Here is a 22026-nt window from a genome sequence, read left to right on the forward strand (position 1 = left end):
CCTACCACTGCTGTTGAGCAACACACCATTTTAGTTCTATCTCTTTAGCTCTTTGGACCCAGCTTCAGATATCCAGTTTACAAAGAACATGTAATTCTGTCAAGCAAAAGACAACACAACATACTACTGACGTACTGATAATCGTTCCACCCAAATGGAAAACACCATTCTTTGTCACAATCATTTAATTCATCACTTTATTGATTAGGACATTGCAGAAACATTCTGATATACAGCCTCTGTTTGGAGGATGATCTTTACTTCTTGTTCGATTGTTGTCCAACATCCAAAATCTTAGAGGCCTATATACAATACAAGTAACATCATCAGTATATATGTGTTAATACATGTGCCCTGTTGTAGATTAGAAAGATGTAGAAACAAATATCACTTACACTATAGGCCACTGCTACAGCTGCTAAACATCCTACAGCAAAGTTACTAATGGATACATCTTTGACTTCAGCATTAACAGTCTTCTTGTCATAGTTCAGATCCAGTGAAGCTGACCCTCTAAAAATACAAATGTTTTAAGTGATTGAAAGGATACATTCAACATTCAACATTTCATTAAAATACATACATAGAGGCCATCTTGAATCAGTAGAAAATCTCAAGTAACTCAGTTCTTCTGTATGAAGCTGAAGGTTTGCAACAGGTGACTTGCACGATGGCCTATATAAATGTGTGTAAGCTCCTCCCTAAAATTATAACAATGAACTCATTATGTAGTATATTCACTTCTGAAAAACTTTAGAACTAAAGTTAGTATAACACATGTGTAGTGCTTTACTATCGCAAGGTGTTGTAAGGTGTTATCACCTTTTTAGTTAATACATTGATGTCTTGGTGTCTTTTCTGCTCTAAGTCTCGATCTATTTTCTTCTCACCAAGTCTCTAGAACTGGCTGTGCAACATTCTTTCCATGACATAATCACATGCTTGTTTTTTAATAAGTTTATTTTCACTTTCATTTTGACAACAAATAATTAAAATAAAAAAACTCAACCTCAAGTTCAAAATGTTCTCATGAAATTATCGTGCCAGCAGTAATAATCATGATGTGCCATATTCTTAAATAAGTTTCAAATTACTACCTCACTGATATAAAGCTATAACTGCCTTTTTAACGATCTTAAAACACCAAGAAACATTTCTTATCAAACTCCAAATTATTTGACGTTTGAACAACACAGCATATAGGCTATTAATATCCCAAGATAAGCATATTTTTTTATTTAAATCTCATGCAGTGTCACACAGGTGGGATGCCCTGGGGAGAGTTGGGCATCCTGGCCACCTCTTGCTGTTCTACATGGGAACAGGATGTGAAAAAAGAAAAACACAACAGAGTTTGGCATTGACTACAACCATTCTTCCATTCTCAGTGTGATCCATCTGTTCGCCCTGCTTCAGCCAGTCTCCTTGGACTTTACTGGCTGTAACTCAGTCAATTCAGTGTGAGTCAGAGTCACAGATACAGGAGCTATACAATTATATTTATTATTGTGCTGATTTTTATGATTGATGAGGGGGCTACTGTAATAATTTTGTTCTGCTGCTCACCAGTGAACAATTTACTCCTCATGGTTTTGTGTTTGTTTTGGTTTGTTTTTTGCACACAGCCCAACATCCATTTTTATCTTGTGCCATAAGACATGGCTTAAGAACAAGTTTGTTTTCCATTTATATTCAAAACCAGATGCTTTACTGCATGGGGTATTATCAGATATGCCTTCACGTTACAGCCACAGCTTTTTGTATGGAAGCTTTTGGAGCTGCGGGAGGATAACGCTCCAGCTGTTAGTTTATAGAGTACAGCAGATGCTATTCAGAGCCTGCATTTCACAGAAGAAATGCTATGAGCACTCTCAGACTTGCTACACGTCAGTACACACAAGCATACTGGACACACTATTGGCACATTGGTTTATAGGCTGTGAAATTAAGCATATTGGCGGTGACAACATACGCTACCCAAATCCCCCTGTATACACAGCGTGGTGGTGACTGTGTGTTGCACCTTGACTGTGCGCGCTGCCGTGCGTACGGTGCCGTGATTTGTATTGGCAAAAGCTTATAGGATCGCATGCAGCAAGAAGGCAGTGACAAAACCGGCTCTTTAAAACACGTCTGCAGACCCTCCATCGGTGACGCGCATTACTACCACGACCACTGCCGACGGTCCCCGTGCGCATAGTGACAAACGAGCGCGCCAAATCCACGGGAGGACAATGAGACTGAACCAGAGGCATTAACGGTGCTCGTGGAAAAGACATGGCGAGAAGGGTCGACATTTGAACTTTGCAGCGGATCCGCGAGAGGGATTGCCAGAGATAGCTGCTGTCTGAGAGCACAGTTTGTATCACAGTCAAAAGGAAACGCCTGCTGAAGGTAGAATGGCGCGCGTTCACGGCCGGCTGGAGACCTGGCAGTTGCTGCTAACCATCTCCATCTTCATCCTCCCTTTGACCGTCCACGGTAAGGCTTTAAAGATATTTTTTAAGAGCCCAGTGTCGCACCCTGACCTGTTCGCGCACATGAACGTGTACGCACACACCTGAGGCTCTTTGCACCTGCAGCTCTGCTTATGAAGATCAATGCAAATAAATTACTACTAGCCTTTAAAAAGTTGTTGGTTCAGAATCGCCTAATGCTTTATTGCTGTGCATAAAGCTTGTATTTTGGTTCTTATAGCCTGCCATACCTGGCACTTTGAATCAAATTTATTCATTATTTTATTCCCTCAGAAGAAGAATATTTTCAGATTTGCATAGCCTACGTAATGTATGACCATTTTGACTAGATCGAGGCCAGGGTTCAGTCAATCCCATGGTCATCCAAAGTTCCAGAGGAGGGAGTCTCCCCACATTTCAGCCATTAGGGCTGCTGCATATATCAATAAATGTATGTAGGTTTGTATTTGGCCAGAGGCGAGCCATTTGACATTTTTATACTAGACTGCATATGGCTCCTGTGCCTAGTCTGCGTGTCTGTCTGCGACAATCGGGATAAGGTGGACCATGGCTCGACTGCAAGAGGTCCATTCACCGCTCCTACTTGCTATAATTTAGGCCTATATAAAGTCTTCCAGTAGGCCATGGTAAGATACTTTTGAGACGTCATTTTCTGACCGTTATAGCGGCAGTGAAAAACGTAAAATGAAAATAGTGTAGGGCTGCTGCCCAGCAACAGGGTGGCGCGTGCACGCTCAGGGTCGCGGAGGTTCACATGGACCCGCACCCACACTAGGCCTGCAACTCGCCCTCAATGCCTGGCCAGCCGTGAACACTGTGACATATTGACCGCGAATGTGAAGCGTGGCGTCCTGTCTGTCAAGTCTCCACGTGGCTGCTACTGATGAACCCCAAGTGAATTTTACATTTCAATCGACAAATTAAGCTATTCTAAGATTCATCAATTTGACTTGGTTCATTCATGTCACCAAAATCTTGGGGTGCAAACATTGTGTCTAGATCTAAAAATAATTTAAAAAAAAATCTTCAGTGATAATAGAAACCACCAATCTGCAAACAGTGCTGTCCATCATGCACAGAGATGCATACATCCCAATGGGATACGCCTATCCAGAGTGCACTGCAGCATGCCCACTGTGTGCACTGTAGCTCCAGCACTTTGTCATAACTGCTCAGCTCATGAGCTCTTCCTAGACTGTTCTCTGTAAAGGTTGGCTTTAAAGAAAAGAAAAGCTTCACCAGTCAGAAGAGACAGAAAATCTTTAACTACTGCATGCCATCAGAGGCCAAATCAGAAGCTGCTGCCGGGATAATATGGACTAGAGCCAGTCACAATGACCTGCAGGTAAAATGTGTTCCCATGGCAACCTCTTCAGCGTGATGCCAGAGGTGAGGTACTGGAGCATTTGGCACATGCTTGTTATTACAGAGAAATGAGCATCAGTAGAGCTTGGGAATCTCAGCTTTAATTTTTTACACCTTCCTATTATTGGTGAAAATCAGATGCACACAAGTCTAAAAACAGAATTCTTATTTGTTTTGCATTTTATGGAACTAGATGTCCTAATTCATTTTAATAAGGCAAATATAGCTGCTTTCTTTTACATTCCACCCTTAGAATTGGCAGATAGACTTGGCGTGTAACTGTGAGTGACTGGCTGATTGAAAAACAAGAGAGAGGGAGTAGGAACACTACATTCTCTGTTGCCCGACTCTGCTGCTCCTTTCAACATGGTCGCTCTTTACATCTCACCATGGCAACTGCAAAGAGGTAGCATCCCAGTTTCCAACACCAAAAAGTCTTCGTGACTCACAGCACGTTCAGATGTTTTTTTCTGTTAAGCCATGAATGAAGAGCTAGACATCCAAGGCAAAGTGCTCATCGGACACAGTGATGTTGGATTTTTGGGTGGCAGTCGAGGAGAGATGAGAAGCAGCTTAAGAAAAGTATTTAGGAAAGTTTGGTCAAAATTACATTACTAGGCCCATGTAAAGTCTGCCGCAAACTCTGGGAAAATGGTCAGTATGGTTTGGCTTTTCCTTCACTCCAGCTGTTTATTATCACAAATAGTTGGGGATATTTCTGACTGGACAGACATTATATTTTACTGCTTATCTCCATGTAGGTTATTATTTATCTGTTTGTTTGTTTAAAATACTAATTGGTAATGGAAAAACTGATAATAGACTAAAGAAGTACATTACATTGGTGAGTGTGTCTCTGTGTGTAAGACCTAAGATATTAATTCTCCTCACATGGGGCCAGTAAATAAATAAATCATTTGTTCACTTTTCCTAATGACATGGTTTTAGGCAAAAAAAGAAGAATAGTTCAAGTGCCATGTCACACATTGTGAGATAGGACCATTGAACTCATAATGTTCTTCATATATGACGAACTAAAGGTGATTCTTATTTTATTTCACTGTGTGCAGCATAATGACATGGTTTATTTGTCCTGTACCCAGTATGTCTATGTGACTTCCTGCCCACAACACAAGTGGTTGACCACGCAAGCCCCCCTCTTTCTTTACCCTAAATACTCAACTAATCTTCATCCAGTCATGGTCACCCGAGCAGTCAGTGTGCCTAATCCTACTTCACTAGTCTGATTACACGATAGTCTCTTGGTCTGATTTCTTTGACAGTTAATTACTTAATCTTTAATAGTGCACTGGGATTTGTCAAGACACTTTTTTCATAATGATTATTATCACCATTTTATCAAAAACACAAAAATATGTTCAACAATGTTTTAGTCTGTTTCTGAGAGGATATATGAGCCTTTGGCAATAGCATTATTCATTTTATTAATTTCTGTCTTATTTTAATTTCAGGCAAGGTCAATTACATAAATACAATGAACACGTCATGCTTCATTTGTAGGTTTCATATTGGGCTAATTAGCTGTTTTGGAGCACCATATCACTATGACTTGCTAGTGTATTTCTTGTTAAAGTTAAAATTTTCATTTGTGTCCAACAACAGGGAGGCATGCACTGGGCAGGCACCATCGTCACCACAATCAGACATCAGTCCATAAAGAGGTCTTGACCCCCAAAATGGTTCTAAGCGATGACTCTGCAGAGAGAGACCACCTGATTGGCCTAGGAGCATCACTACCACTCAGCTCCAAACGCCACCACTCTCACAAACACAAATACCTAGACTTCATTGAAGAGGAGACCCCCATGGGAGAGGAGTTCACTGCTGGAGGGGCAGGCCCAGACCAGCCTGGGAACCCCATGGTGGATGGTGTAATCGTAGCTTTTCACAGCCCAGCACCTGACACAGTGCCAACTGATGAAGATGTGGCTTGGGCCAAAGCTCCACAAGCCCAAAAGCAAAAAACAGACAGTAAACAACCATCATGGTCAATTAAGGACTTTTACGAATACACCGACACTGATCTCTCTGCAGTAGATCCCACCTCTGAACCAGAGCCCACCCCATCACTTCCTGCTACCATGGAAGATGAAAACCCAATGCTGCCCGAAGTGACCAAGAAAGTATGGCCGGACAGTGGGGCGTCTTTGCCTGCCCCGCCAAAGCTCATCCCAGGAAAAGAGGTGGATGTTGAACGAGTAGACGGCTGCAAATTGGGCTTTGTGCGCTCTGGGACAGGGGTGTGCATGTCTCAGTGTGAATTGGAACCAAATTTCTGTTTGAATGATGGAGTCTGCACTGTGGTGCCTGGAATGGGTGCCTTTTGCAGGTGAGATTTATTTTAACGATTCAATTCTATTTAGAGTAATATTTTTTGCAAATATTGTAATAACTATTGCATACTATGAGATTTCACAATTAGTACATTATTGTGTAATTATGCAATATTCACAACATTTTCTCCTAAAAGCAGGCCAAGAAATGCAAATATGGAATATTTTTCTTAATTTTCTATGAGATTTGAGGTCACTTTGTTTCACATTGTCATAGACTACAGGATTTTATATATGGTGAACCAATTCAGCACAACTGCATATTATTTGTGGACAACGGCAGGGGGTGGTTTGTTTTCGCTGGAAGTTTTCTATTCAACACAAAAGTAAAGATTCAGGGCACTTGATGGAGTACCGCACACACAGACACATGCAGGCGAAGACAGACGGCTGGCTTAATGTGTCATGAGGGTTTGTCAAGATCACAGCAGGGTCGCCGAAGGATTAGCTCCATTTTGAAGCCAATGGTAATGAGAGTTACCATCATAACCTTGTGGCAGGTTTTAGATGCAAATATAACATTAAATGGTGATATTAAAACACATGAATCACAGTATCTCCACATATGCTAGGCAATGATGGTACCATCTGTCCAGTCCACCAGCTCTGTTGGCTATGTAAACTGTTGCTCAGTTTATAGTACCTGCTGAGTAATAGCACATGCAACACACACAGTTTCACCCACAGAGCACATGTTCTGATCCTTTGATCTCATTAAGGGCTATGCTGCAGCCTGAATCCAGACCTCAAGATAATATGTCATCCTAGTTGATACCACTACCTCTACCTTGAACTTTAATAGATTTTTCAAGTAAACTTTTGGTATTTCTTTAAAGCTAGTTTGTTGGCTTAAAATGTTTTGCTGTGAGATGTATTGATTTTAGGTTATGTTTTTTTTCTTATTTAATTTAATTTTTTTTACTTAGGTGCAATATGCAAAACTACATCTGGAACAAAGGCACACGTTGTGACCAAATGGTGACCGAGTTTCAAGTGATGTGTGTGGTTGTGGGCGTATCCTCCTGTGTGCTCCTCCTCCTTTTCATGATCATCGTATGTTTTGGCAAAAGACTGCACCGCCTCAAGAGCGAGAACAGGCGTCTTCGCAAACGCAGGTGCACACTAGTGTCTCTGTCTGGGCTTACAGTTACTAAAGGGTGTATAAAAACTATATATTATAAAGCATGGAGTGTGAATCTTTGTGAACTAGTGTTAATGATATTAAATGAGGCTTAACAAATTTATAAGAAAATCAAATTAGGATTGGGATCACGTGCATTTTAGAACATGCTTTGGGCTTTAAATAACAGACCTATGCTACTTCATCTTATGATCTGCTAATTGTGACATATTCAATAGCAATTTTAATGCTTATTTTTCAAATTTATTTTTTCAGTAAATACCGTCCTCAAAGCACAGAACCACAGACTGATGGCCTCTCCCTTTCAACAACTGCAGACGGCTCTCAGCCCAATGTAAGGAAACTGTGTGACACCCCTCCACCTGTACCCCAAGCTCACACCCACAACCTGGCGTACTATGACAACATTATCTGTCAGGTATGCCCAATCTCTCCTTCTGTTTTTACCTGTCTGTTCATTCATTTAAGCCTCTGCTCTGTCAAATTTTGTTATACACTCAATGGATTTTTCTTGGTGTCCTTCAGTGGTGTCTAAGTTAGTTTGTTTGCCATTTGAGTGCATGGCTGTCAATAATGTGCTTACAACAGCTGCTTTAGGCTAATGTGTATCTGAAGTCACCAAACTCACCTTGGTAGAACGTGCAGCTTGTCTTTGTTTAACGCTTTTCGCAATCCTTTAGAGGCCAGCAACTACAAGCTATACATGGGAATATAAACCCAGAAATCCTTATAACCACTTCCAGGTAAGCACAGTGGGAATGTGAACTTTGCCTGCTCCCCTCCCCAGCTTTGCTTTACACTTGTAGATAGCAGATATTGAGTCTTCATTTACTCCTTGCCGGTGCACAACTGTAGATAAAGCGATTAATCATCCTTGCAAGGCTTCCTATCCGCTCCCCTCTCACTACTGTGGTGATAGTAGTAACATCACACATTGCCGGCTCCCATACCTGCGCTCTCTCAGACTCTGATAAATGAAGCCTCCATTTTGTTTCTGCTTGCTTTGCTCCAACAGAAGCCATTTTAAGTCCATTTAAAATCTAGTCTTTCTGAAGTGCATGTAGTGCTGTCCTAAGATACAGTTCATCAGTAGCAGCATGTGTGTAAGAGTGAGGCTGTGAATATAAATATTTGTCCCACAATGCTTTGGTGTGATGACGTCATTTATCTGTGTCTGTCAGTGTGGGTATGATTCTTGGGGGGCTTCTGCTACTTGGTCTAGCTTGACTTAGTGATCTAGTAATGAGTGCCTTCTGCAAAGACCAAAACAGTTGCCAATCAGCTGCTGTTTAAGTGTTAAAGCAGTGTTTGTGCAGGCATTTGTTCAGCTGTCCTCCTGATTAAGGGACTAGTACAAATCTGAATTAGCTTCAGTCCATATAACAAAGGGTGCTGTAATATATATAATCTAATATCTAATTATATATTTTTTATATTTTTTGTTATATTTTAGTTATATTTTATTTTTGGTTTATACAATGGAATTACAAAACAAAGAAATATTTAGTACATGATCATTGTCATTATTATATATTGTCAACTTTTTTTCCTCAGTGATCCTTATATGTTGCTTGTTGCAGCATTTTAATGTGTGTAAGTCTAAGTCCATGTTTTGAATTGTCTATCTAGCACACTATTTATGTGTAATGTCTGCCAAAACAATTTTAATCCAAGAGTTTACTGGAAATGTAATTTTCAATTACAATCCCATTTGGGATTACTGAACCTGTTGTATCAGTCTGGATGCTAATACACATGCATATTTTATTTATCCAACAATCCATTCATACAATCCCAGTATTGGGACAATTTGCCAAAAAGTCTTCAGCAAAGATGATGCCTTTTTGATTTTTGGTGTGATAAAAAATGATGACTCTATTTGCCCGTGAAAAACAACATATATACAGTACATGTGAAAATGAAACTAGATGCATTTTCCATTATATTTCCATTTCATATTTACTCTGCCTGACATACAGGCTCAATCAGTCATCTAAAAAATCTGTTAAAAAAAATCTGTCAACAATTAAAAACAAAATATTGGTTGACTGCTAACCATGAGGGTAATCCTTTTAAGAATATGAAAATATATTAAGCTCTCATGGCCTTTATTGTTTTCTGGTAGTTTGTGTGTCCTGCAGTTATTTTCTCTAATCAATATTGGCCTACATACCATCTGCAAATCCTTTGACCTTAATTTGTTTCCAACTAATCAATAGATCAAAGACAATAATCACAACACCACATGCATTTTTTGAAATGGTAATAAACTTAAAAACTAAAAAGCACATTTACACTGACAAACGAAGAGAGTAATTTGGTGAATAACACTGAATGCTTCTGGCATTTTCACAGGATGCAGCTGGATGAGTTTCTGTAAATGTCAGGTCTGGAGGCTAAAAAGCCCCTGCAGCTGCAGAGTCTGCAGAGCTGAAGCCTAAATGCCACAGGTCTACACTGGTCATTTTATACATCAGGGCATGATTATAAGAGCTGACAGGCCAGCAAGTTTCACATTTTAATGTTGGCTGCATGATCTTCTACATATGTACATAGTGACCCGTTTTGTTGGGCAGTGTGTAAGCACTTCACATTTTCTTTTTAAACCCAAAGGGATTTAAGTGCACTAACCTTTGTTCACAGGATGAGCCCCAGAAGCACAATGACCTCAAGTCCCCACAATCCAAGGAAGATGGCTCTATGAACATCCTCAACTCTCACTCTCCGAAACATGAGAACAACCGTCCCACCTCAATGGGTCCAGAGCACGCCCCTCACACTGCAGAGGATAATGCAGAGGTAAACATGCTCCAGAACAACCTGGTATAATACCAACATCTGGAGATTTAGGTGCACAAAACAGGTCTATTCAAGGTTATGATTGTTTACACCTCTAAGTGCAAATGTATAGATTTTACATTCGGCCAACTTTTTAAAATATATGTAAGCACATTTTATGATGCAACATAGGAAGCACAACTGTCCTGTTTACAAGGCTGCCAAAGCAACAAGTTTTGCACAATGGCGCCCTGTGTCCTCTTCTTGTGACTTGTGTCTCTTGCTTGGACCAACAAATGACAGACTTTGTTCAGTACTGATGCCCTGCCTTGGTCTTTGACCAATGAACTCTTGCTCCTTCATTGTGTGCTATTCTACCTATTCCCTGCTCTTCCTTCTCTGCTTGTCCCGCCTTACTGTCTATTTCAGCCCGCATGCATTGATGTTATCAACAAAAAAGTGTCTGAATATCTGATAATTGCAAAAAAAGTTAAGTGGAAATCAAGTGAGTCTGTATTTGCAAAATATTCATGTTTGACATTGCTAATGTGAATATATCTAGAGTTCATGAGGTGAAAGTATTGCTTGGAATTGATATTTGAATCTATCAACATATTACACGCTGTGTCTTGGTTTTCAATGTGATTTATATTTACTTGTACTTGAGGTTCTTTTGTACTTTTGGGTATACATGAAGAATTATAGATCATAGTTGTTGGAATAAATCTTTTTCATTTTACCCAGCCTTTCCTGTGTGTTGCTATACTATACTGTTCTTTCCTTTTAGCGGGATCTTTCACTCACTCTCTGCATGTCTGCTTATAAAGCTAACTAATGCCAAACCGCTCCTGTGCTAATAATAACTTACTGCATGGCTAACCCTGCTACAACCGACTGCTCATAAGACACAGACACTACACAGACTTGAATGAAGTTCAGCACCATGGACAGCTCCAGACAGGGACAAAGCTAAAACAACAAACCAGGCATTTCCGCAGACCTTTCCAGGACACAGATAACATGTGAAATAATAAAAAATGCACTTTATATGAATAGAGTTGTATATGTGCAAACACAAAAGAGGTTAAAACAAAAATGAATTGTTGCTGAGTACAAACTCGAAAAGATTTCAGCTTTGAGTTTGCATGTTCTTTTCTGTGTCTGGGTCTATATCCTCTAGGCACTCTTGCTTTCCACAATAACACAAAAACATGCACAGTAAGCTAATCTTGCTGCGAGGTACTCATGATATGGAAATGCAGAGGGTAAACTTCTCTAAGAGGACAATAAAGAATACCTAAATGGCCTATTTATGTCACTCTTGTAGTTGTTTCTATCTCCATCTAGTGGTAGCTAGACATACAGTGCAGGCTTGATGAGCAGTCAGTTACATTCATACAACATTTGTATAGGTTATTATCATGAAATGTGCCTCTGGTTATTTTTCTAAAATCATGCCTACTCCTAACTCCCCTTTCACATCAGGATGGAGTCACTATTGGCCTGGAGGTTCTCCTCCCCAAAGAAGCCAAACGACATTCGGACAGTAACCCACTTCAATACGATGTTTTTCTCTACAAAGTTGCCAACAACGGAGACTCTGTCCAAACTGAAGTTTATGGGGCCACCCATCCTAATTCAAAGTCACCCAAAACCCCAAGATCTTCCAAGTCTCATAAGCACAAATCCCCCAAATCTCCCAAACGCTCCGGTGACAAATCTGCTCATTCCAGAGAACCTCTCACTGAGAGGCACTCGTCTCCTGGTTACCAGCACTCGCCCTCTCATCACCCATCGCCCAGTGCTCGTCATTCAGCACCCGGGTGCTACTCATCTCCCTCTGGCCATCAGTCCCACCACACACCTTCACAGTACAAGTGCACAGCCAGCTCCTCATCCACCACACCTCCTCAACTGCGCAGGCCCAAAGGGCGTTTACAGATGCCTGGATCTCTGCACTCGGCCCATAATGCTCAGTCCCCACAGAGAAGACACATTCACCCATCTCCATCATCTCCTCACCTCACCCAGCCTCCTCCATCACCAACGCGGGTCAAGTACAGCCCAGTCAGCACCAGGTCCCTACCTCCACTCTCTTGATCTTGGTCTGCCTTTATATTAGAAGTTAAAAGTATCCTACACTTTCACCACTTCCCTCTCATCTGTATTCAGTATACATTTACATTACTCAAGTGTCACTCTATAAATACATTCATGCTTACTCTCAACCTCCAGATATTTGTACCCAGAAGACTGCATGGCACCTGGTCTCCCAAGGAACCACAGAAATGGATCTGAGAAACAAACACAACATTTGCTCACAAGAGGATGCTCCAAATGCAGACATAAGACAGAGCACTACAGACATGTGGTAAATGGTGTAATGTAAATTAAAGCACAAGCTAATATGGTGTCAACATGTTCAGAAATGGTTTAAATGTGGTATTAATTATATATTATATAAAATATATACAATGCGTTTTTTGTTTTGTGCTTTGTTTTGTTTTCTAATTTGAGTAGTTAGTTGTGCTGTTTATGGATTTTGGTTATTTTCTGTGTCCATAACCCTTAATAAATATATAATCCAACAAAAGTAGGCTATTTTTGTGTTTAGTAGGTCAATAATAGCTCTTCAGCAATTAAGTGAAACTGATCAAATGTTCAGCATATATTTTGAAAATTCCATTTTGCAAATGACATTTCAATTAGCTTTGCAATTTCAGCATTGTTCAAAAAGATAATACAAGATTACTCTAAATGAAATGGCTTACCTATTACGTATCTTATTAGTTCTTTGCAATCTAGACAATTACAACAAAAAATAACCCAACATTGACTTTTTCATCACAAATTACAAACCCTTAAGCTTAAGTGCCAACATTAGGGCTCATTTTTATTTAAATTTAGAGCCTACAAAGGTCAGTGGAACAAGCTCATATATATTCCGATTAATACTTAGTACTTAGAACTAGTTCTTTGGTCAGTAATTACATAATTTGGGAAGTAGACAAATGAAATTATTCTGAAATTGTGATATTCACCCTATTAGTTTTTGCAAAGATGATAGCTTTTCTTCACCTCTTCTCTTTAGAATATTGTTTGTCCTTGTCTAGGTGAGCTGAAGGTTAAGTTCCTCCATTGACATGAAAAGACAGTGAGTACTTTTTTTTAGAGTGGTGCCTACACTCCAGTGAGTTTGAGTGCAAATGTAGAGCTCTTCTCTGAAATATGACTCCCTCTTACACTGTCCTCTACCTGCTATAAGGACATTACACCACGGAGTCAATCAACATTCACCTTCACGTGATTATTACTTACTTTAAACAAATCTTAACAGCTATTTTTCTCTCTTCGATAGGGAGTGTTAACAGAAAGTCAGCCAATGGACTAAAAATGAGGAGAAAACAAGGCCAAACTGTGATGTGAACCAGGTAAGATGGACATGCTTATATTTGACAGGTGTGTGTAACATTGGTTTGATTTAAACTTGCAGTTGAATAGGCATACTTAATTGGGCCAGTTTAATTAGTTTGTTCTCATATAAAAAATAGCATGTATATTTCTGGCTGGGATATGAGTGATGTCATAATTCAAATTAATCAATGTCAGATGCACTATGCAACTTTTTTGAATCTATCTCCATGGAAACAAGTAGGTATGTTTTAGTAATAAAAACACCTGTAATTGAATAAAGGCAGGAGGCATGTAGAACATTCAGTGCAATAGCCTCTCAAAAGAGCTATAAAAAGCTATTGTGACAAATCAGCCAGCAGAAAAGTTACATATTGCACATTTAAAATAACCCATACATTTATTATACATACAATATTTGGTTAATATTATAATATTTAAAATGTAGCATATATTATGATAATGTGATAGAATAAATGAAACAATATATTTGACCACATTAGCTCCTTTCATGATAAATAATCAAATCATGCAAGGCAGAAATACAAAATGTCAGTGAAAGTAAGGCAACTCTGTTACATCCTTTGCCACTGGACATAACATTCATTTAAATGCACATCTGTTTTATTCTCTTTAAATACATTAATATTTTACAGAGCCTACATAATAGACAGTAATACTAAAGGCTTTTTGAGCACTACACTGAAATGTTTTTGTGCACTGATTATATAACTAAATTGACATTAAGAGGAACAGTAAAACGTAGTTTGGTTGGTTTCAAAGGAAATTCAAAGGAAGGTTTCCGTTGGCCCTAAATAGGTCTGAAAACACAGTCAGACTTTGGTAAAGAGTTTTAGATTTAGTCACGACTGTGATGTTACTAAGAATTCATGAAGGCCATTGATTGCACTATTGAAATCATTGTTATTGATGCAGAAGAAAAAAAGATCTGCGTACATTGAGATAACTTTTGCATATTAAATCCTAGCTAACAGAAAGTGCATACTGTATTTTAAACAAGAAAAAAAAAGGTTAAACACAGCATGAATTATTTAACATTTTAAACAGTTTATGAGTTCATACTGGGCAAAGTTTAAGGGAGGGAGACGAAGAAGTTGCCATTACAGTCTACATTATTGTTGTTGTTGCACGTGTTTTGTTTGTAAGACAGTAATTTCACAGTCGGCTCACCCTTTAATCCTTTGAGACATTACCTTGTACAACCCTCTAGTGAGTGCTAATGAGTCTTACCACAGCCCTCCACAGTGTGTCAGTGTTGCTCCACACACTAAAAGGCAGCATCACTTGTGCAGTAAACTCCTATATAAGAGCCAATGTCCATTTGCATTCAGTCAGGCAAGGTCCACAGGAGCATGTGCTGATTCAGTATGATGTTTTGATAATTAACAGTGAAGACTGCTCTACATGATCTGAACATGATATTGTATAGATTGTATGGACCAGCTAGGGTTTAGTTATGTATTGTATTGTATATCCATTTGGGGTTATGGGACCAAGAAGGGTTACAGCTAGCTAGTGACAGAGGCAAAGAGCTGACAGCCACACAAACAACAAATCACTCTTTATTTCACCGTTACTCACAAAATCACTTTTACATGCATGCCTTTGGGTGGGCTAATGAAGCTAAAACACAGGTTATACAGTATACTTCCTAATATCACAATACAGAAAAATCCATATAATGTTTGGATAGTTGTATTCTGTAAATCCTATTAGGCACCTTGGTAATTTGGCAGAATTATTGAGCTTTTTGTGAAGATGCTTAAGGAATTTTGCTGACCCAAAACAGATGTAATTCTCTGCTTGTTCCCTGCACTCACCCCCTCCTTCTGTGTCTAATATGCCCACACAACACCCCCTCCCCAACCCCTCCAACACCTCCTCTCTAGAGATGCCTTCTTCGCTTATGAAGGTTTTTATAATTAGTGCCATACCCACACAGTGCAAGCAAGTGACTGTCTCTTTTCACACAGAACTCAATTTAACTTCCAGTCATTTGTGACAAATGTGATTCAGTTTGTTTACTGCCATCTATAAATCTGATAATAGATTGGAATTATTAGGTTTACCTCTGACACAGAATAAGAGCCCTCATACTTAATTCAACTGTTTCTTTTATGTATACTGAATTTTTTGGGAAAAGGTTTAAAATGTTGCGCATTATTCTTCCCAATTTCTTAAAAGCATCTTTCCATCTTTCTCTCTCCTCTTGTTGCCTTTGTGATTGCTCCTGACAGTGAAAGCTGAATGCTGTCAATTCATAGGTAAGAAATGTCACCATGTTTTGTATTTTTGTGCAGGAAAAGGCATACGGGTCAAAACCCCAACCATTTTGACCATTATTCCATTTTTAGTTCTGCACAGAGCACTAGGCCTAATTTATTTTCTCTTAATAGTTGGCACCATAGTAACCTCATTCATTCAGAGTAAATTGATTATGTAAAAATATTGACTCAAGCTTTTCACAATGTTACCATCTTGTTAAAGTAAAAGGTCAAATAGATTAAAGACTTAAATTCATTCAATCACCAACTGACTTTGTTCTTTCATGCTCATTGCCATGCTTTGTCAATTTACTTTTTCAACTCTAGTGTCTCGGTTTGGTTCCCTGATCTCTCTCACCCACCAACCACCTCTCATCCTCCCTCTGCTTCCATATTGATTTACTCGATATCCTGCGGTCACATTCTTGTGGCGAAGGTTTCCGGCTTGAAAAACCGCTGACATTTACCCCCCAGTTATCACTGCTTAATTTAAACCTTACAAAAAAGCACTGGATATTTGCTAGTAAAGTTGAAGAACTGCATCAGAGGCAAAAATACTTGAAAAGTGTGCATTCTTACTGTATGAGTTGCTTCTCCACAGATCTGACTGTAAATTGGTCTGGTGACACCACATGTTTGACACCATGTATCCACTGGAGTATTCAGGCATTCACATCTCCATGGAGAGAAGTGACACATATTCCACCAGATAAGTTACACAGTGCACCTTTAACGATTTGATTGATTTGTCTATTTTTAATACCTGAACTTTTATTTTGAACATTTACATCACCTCATCTCTCATCAGACGCAGCATTTCATTCTGATAATAAGTTCTAGCTACAAATAGATAGTTGCTGAATTGAAAGTCCAATTGGTATGGTGTGTGTGTGTTTTAATTCAGAAATAGTGTACAATAAACACTGACCAAAAGGAAAAACGCATTTTACCAGGCTATAGCAGAAAATGCTCATTTCCACCCGTTGTCCCTGGGCGGGTTGATGTAACAATTTACAGAATCTAAAAGTAGATGGATACATGACCATATCACTATATCTTACTCCAGTTATGTGGAAATGCCTTCCCTACAAGAAAAAGGTGAAAAATAACCTACAGGAATAGGGTATTTATAATGTCAGAATAGTCAGTTAAAAAGACTGGCATCAGCAGAGGGCATAGGGCCCCATGTGGAGAGGGAGGTAGGGGCCTAAAGTTGCACCCTGCTCTCACTCAGTGGTGCTGGGAGGAAGAAGCCCAAATTTACCCAAGTGGGTGGGGGGCATCACATACAAAAATAGACACCCTAGGACGCAGGTGCTCATGGCCGGGAGGGGCTCACCGCGGCAGGACCACCGGCAGCATGGCTTAGAGATGTGTGCTGTGATCCAACAGGAACACATCATTCAAAGATCACTCTACATTGACTGAAGGCTAAGTGGTGTCTCAAACTGTGCTGCTTAAGTCACTTGTGGAACGCACAATTGTTTAGCAGATCATGTTCAGATTTTACATAGCCAGAGCAAATTTAATCATAGGTTGTTCTTGAAATTTTTTTTTTTTATATTGTTACTTTGCTTAGTTGTGACCCATGGCACTTTATTCTTGGTTTTGACATGGTTAAGACTTGTGTGTTTTACATTTTATTTAGCATTTTAAATAAATTTTTGGGCCTCATCTATCTGGCTTTGTTGTTTAGTCCTGGTTAAGATTTAAATTTTATTCTATGTTTAATTTTATTATAAGCCTCATAGATGTTAAAAGGGGAAATTCTTATTTTAATGCATGGTATTGTAGAATTAAATGTAGTAGTGCGAGAATTGAAGATGAGTTATAATGCAGGAGATGGTTATTGACCATCAGTACAGAACCTAGCACCCAGAGACATGAACCCTCAAGACTCTGTGATACTGTTGTTCATTCCAGTCAAGTACAGTCCAGTTTGGCTATACTTCTGTTGTAGGGAGTGTTATACCCCGACGACGTAGTAGGCCAAGATAACAAAGACTGAGCTGGCAGTGTGCCCTCAGAATGCCACAGAAATTGAATTTCTTTATCACATGCAACTTTAAATGTCAATCATAGGTCTTCTGTTTTTTAAATTGCCATTATATCTGTTCCAATATAAAATGCAGTAATTTATTTATTAGAACCAATAAGTTACTGGAAATGTAATATATATATAGTAAAATAAATCTATGTAACATTTCCTTACTACACTTGCGTTCTCACACTGGTTAAGCAGTCCTAAGGACTGTCATTACACACTTAGAACTGCATATCTGACTGAAGCAGTTAATGTGCTCAGAGCCAGCTGTCCCTCAAATAACACACTCAATAATTCATAACGCAACACACACACAGAAGCACATTCTCGTCTATGTGTGCTGCAATGGAGGTCAGGACAACAGTGTTTTTGTGTGTAAACTTGAGTTTACATACAGTGAGTAGCAACAGGATAGAGCCAGCCAGGAGTGGAGTGAATTGCTTGCTATAGCTGTATCAAAGAAGCGTGTGTATGTGGAAGCCAATATAGCTTTACGTGTGTCCTCTTCACTAATGGAAATCAGATCTCTATGTGTTGAGCCAGCAGAAGTTGAATTGCAGTAGATCCATCATGTCAAGTCCTGGGTCAGTGAAGAAGGCCCAACCTCGCACGAACACGGGGTCCTTAAGTAATTTTCTCTTTCAAATGTTTAGATTCAGCTGAACTGCAGCCAACTCTGTAATCGGAAATGCAAAGTATGTGACGATCAGCAAAAGGACAATTCGCCAAGAATGGAATACAAGTGTGGGTGGAGGTTCTTTTGAGTTTTTTACTAATTAAAATTAGCCCAGTAACTCATTTGGGAAAGCAGATAGGTGACCACTGATCAAAAGTAACATATACAACAAGAAGACTTATAGGCTACTGACCACAAGACCCCACCACAAGAAAAAACACTCATACTGTATGTTGTCTAACCTCCTAAACTTTGTTTATTCCTACTCAAAACCAATGTGCCTAATACTTTAGAAGAGTGAAGAAGTGTTATTTACGTCATTGTTATGATGTTAGACTACATTCTCTTTTAACTCTTGCAAGGTACAATTTATCCAGACTGTGATGGAAAAAAAAATATATATATATAATAATGATAATGATAATGATAATAATAATAATAATAATAAGAATGTATTTTGGAACATATCCCGATACATGGTCCAATCAGAGTACTGTGTTCACTTAATACTTAAATACTGTCACGTGGGGTTTCATTTAAATTATAGTGTAAAGACACAGCATAGGATTAGTAATGTTTGCTTAATGTTTGTTTCACTGTTTGTTATGCATTTATTTATTTATTTATTTTTTCCCACACTAATACTGTGCAGTTTGAAGCCTACACTGAGAGACGAAGTCCAGTGTTCAGTTACTTTGCAACACTGCCCATAGTTATTAAAGCAAAAGGAAAAAGTGTATTATTCTCTGTTGAGCAAAAGAACCGGACATTGTGGACACAGAATATCAGTGAAGGCTATTTGAGCAGTGAGCTGTTGACACTACTGAGGTGATAAATAGCCAATATTGAATTTTTAGCACATAGATGAGTTCCATCCAAATGCTGTGAATGAATCAGAACTTAGTGTTTGCAGGCAGATCTCATTCAAATCACTCACTAGACTGGCTGTTATCTGCACACTTTATATATCTAACCTCAGCATCTATAGATTATTTCTCTGTACAAAAGCGAGTTCTTTCAGCACATGTAAGCTGTGACTCAACATTCAAGGTCATTATTTTACCGTTTTATCAATAAGAAACTAACCTTGTCTTGCTATAGGAATTTGATCACACTCATTATAGAAGCAGCCTACATTTATGTTTATGTTATATTTTTTAACATTTATTATATATATAGTTCTGGCAGCTTCACCAGACAGAATGATTTCAATCTTAGTGCTTAGAGCTTCTATTTAATGCAGCTCTATGCTCAAACGAAGACTTTTTCTGCACCCATTTTTGTTTAGTCAGCCTCCTCCTGCTCTGAGTGACAAGTGAATTTAACCAGTCACAGTAAGATGTGAACTCTCAGAAACAGCTGATAGCTTTAGTAACCTATTAATGAATGAATACTATCTGCACGGACAGAGGGAAAAATTCTGAAATAATGGTGTAGGTAGGCCTGTCTCAATAACAACATTTGAAGTATGATATTTTGCTGAAAAAAATACAGGTGATAAACGATAATAGTGAAACTAATTCATACCACTGCCACAATAACCCTAAAGCAAGATTATCCCCCAAAAAACTATTCTAAATGTATAATATGATTAACACACATTGCAATAAATATAATATAAATAGCAGAAAGAAACACTTTAGTACTTCGTTTTCAGGATAATGACTCATAGAATTTATTTATTCAATCCTTTGCAGCTCAAATTTAATTGTGAGACTGGAAAATAACAAACAAATTCCCACTATTTTCAAGTTAAATTAACCATGATAAATATTAGTATTTATCGTGACAGACCTAGGTGTAGGTTTTTTCAACTTATTCCTTACATGTACTATGATGAGTAGTGGTGTAGTTGGCCAAAAAAAAAAAATCTTGGGTTGACTAAAGACATGCCCTGTACAGCAATTAGTTGAATAAAAGCGGGTGTGACTGACACTGGCAAAAGTACTCAAACCTATTAAAGGTGCAATGTGTAACTTTTCTGGTGGAGGGTCCATCACCTGCTTGTTTCTATGGATATGTCTGCCTGGAAAGTTCCACAGTATGACATTAAACAGCTCTAGCTTGCATTTATTAAATTACAGGTGGTTTTATAGCTGAAAAATACCTAGAAAAACAAGCATTCTGACTATGAGCGGGGTCGCCTCTCCTCAGATCTGACTTGTAACTTGGTCTGGTTTGGTCTCCATGATGGTAGAAAGGTTTAACACCATACTGTGAAACATTCCAGACAAAGCAATAACATTTCCATGGAGAAAAGCATTTGACAAACCTTCCACCAGTTACTTACACAATGCACCTATCTCTATGGAAATGCACAAAAAATTACTAGAAAACTGTGCATCTCTAAAAAAAAGTCAAATAAAATTCATAATTAATATCCAAACTTAAAGTAAACTCATCCTCCGTCCTTTCAGCATGAATTTGATTTATGAACATAAATACATTGACTGACAACCTTTTTTTATTAATTGCCTGATTAATCATGGATATTTTGTTTTCTGTGTTCAATACAACTCATTAAATCTCTGGGTGTGTCTCTTTGCATAAGCAGTCCACTGTTCTCACTTCACAACATCACTCCCATCTTTAGTGTGAGTGTAATAAAAGTAGTACAATAAGGAGCAGGCTGGCCTCATTGTCTTATATTTTTGCTCCGTTGCTTTAACAGGCAGCGTTCACCCTTACCCCCCTCTTCTTGGCTCTCTGCTCTCCCCTTGCCCACCCCCACAACTGCTTGATGATGTACAGACTCCAGCGAGCAGGACTTTCAAAAGATATCATTACCATTTCAAACAGGGCCTTCATGGACCCATGAGTTGTGGCATGTATGAATCGGGCAAAGTGCAATATCATCTTATGTATGTGTCTCAACCACAAAACTACATTACGAATCTCTTCTGTGCTGTGTTGTTTCAATTAGTGAAAAGGCATTGATGCGTGTGCGTGTGCATGTGTGGTGGGCTGGATTTGCTGTAAGACATCCACGCCTCAGAATCTCAAACAATACTCTTGTTTTCTCTGCTGTCAATTATTTATCAGATCTATGCCAAATTGGACCTATAAATATGAGGCAACATGATTCTCCTTTAATTAAACATTGCAGAGTAATATTAACATTATTATTCTCCCTACTCCCTCCCCAGAGACAGATTTTTTTTTTCCATTTAACTGCTCAACACAAACAGACTTAACGGCCCAATGGTTCCTGCTGCAACTTTAATGTCCTTATTCATCCTCTTATGCACAAATGTCAACCTTTTGTCTGCCTCCATCCTTCCCTTCCCCTTTAGTTGCCCCCCTAACCTTCACAAGCTCTTCTTTGCTTTCATGCCCCATACCCCCTGCTCCTTCATGACCGCACCCCAACCTTCACCACAGCTTTTCTATTACACTTCAACACAGCGTACTACAACTCCCTGCATCCAACTCCACGAATGTGTCCTGCATAGATATTGCACATTTTCTAACACATCGGGCACTCCCTTGTTTTGA

The 22026-nt window shown here is 38.9% G+C and overlaps 1 protein-coding gene and 1 long non-coding RNA gene across 2 annotated transcripts; one reads left to right on the plus strand and one right to left on the minus strand.

Annotated features, from left to right (window-relative positions):
* Window positions 1–173: 173 nt before the first annotated feature.
* LOC110167171 (uncharacterized) lies at window positions 174–867 on the minus strand. The gene is made up of 3 exons (XR_002318973.2): window positions 584–867; window positions 396–513; window positions 174–302 (listed from the first exon to the last, which is right to left on the minus strand). It is a non-coding gene; the product is annotated as an uncharacterized LOC110167171 (long non-coding RNA).
* A 1532-nt stretch (window positions 868–2399) lies between these two features.
* Window positions 2400–10166, plus strand: LOC110167162 (chondroitin sulfate proteoglycan 5-like). The gene is made up of 5 exons (XM_020932470.2): window positions 2400–2481; window positions 5466–6192; window positions 7123–7311; window positions 7593–7755; window positions 9981–10166. The coding sequence occupies exons 1-5, from the start codon at window positions 2400–2402 to the stop codon at window positions 10164–10166; spliced, it is 1347 nt and encodes a 448-aa protein (XP_020788129.2).
* Window positions 10167–22026: the final 11860 nt, after the last annotated feature.

The sequence above is a fragment of the Boleophthalmus pectinirostris genome, unplaced genomic scaffold (assembly GCF_026225935.1).
Source record: "Boleophthalmus pectinirostris isolate CB_2022bp ecotype Guang Dong unplaced genomic scaffold, ASM2622593v1 HiC_scaffold_21, whole genome shotgun sequence".
In the NCBI taxonomy this organism is placed as follows: domain Eukaryota; kingdom Metazoa; phylum Chordata; class Actinopteri; order Gobiiformes; family Gobiidae; genus Boleophthalmus; species Boleophthalmus pectinirostris.

Coding starts and splice junctions, on each gene's coding strand:
- LOC110167162 (XM_020932470.2), top strand. CDS start 2,400: ATGGCGCGCGTTCACGGCCGGCTGGAGACCTGGCAGTTGCTGCTAACC. Junction 2,482..5,465: donor CCTCCCTTTGACCGTCCACG/GTAAGGCTTTAA, acceptor GTCCAACAACAG/GGAGGCATGCACTGGGCAGG. Junction 7,312..7,592: donor AGGCGTCTTCGCAAACGCAG/GTGCACACTAGT, acceptor TTATTTTTTCAG/TAAATACCGTCCTCAAAGCA.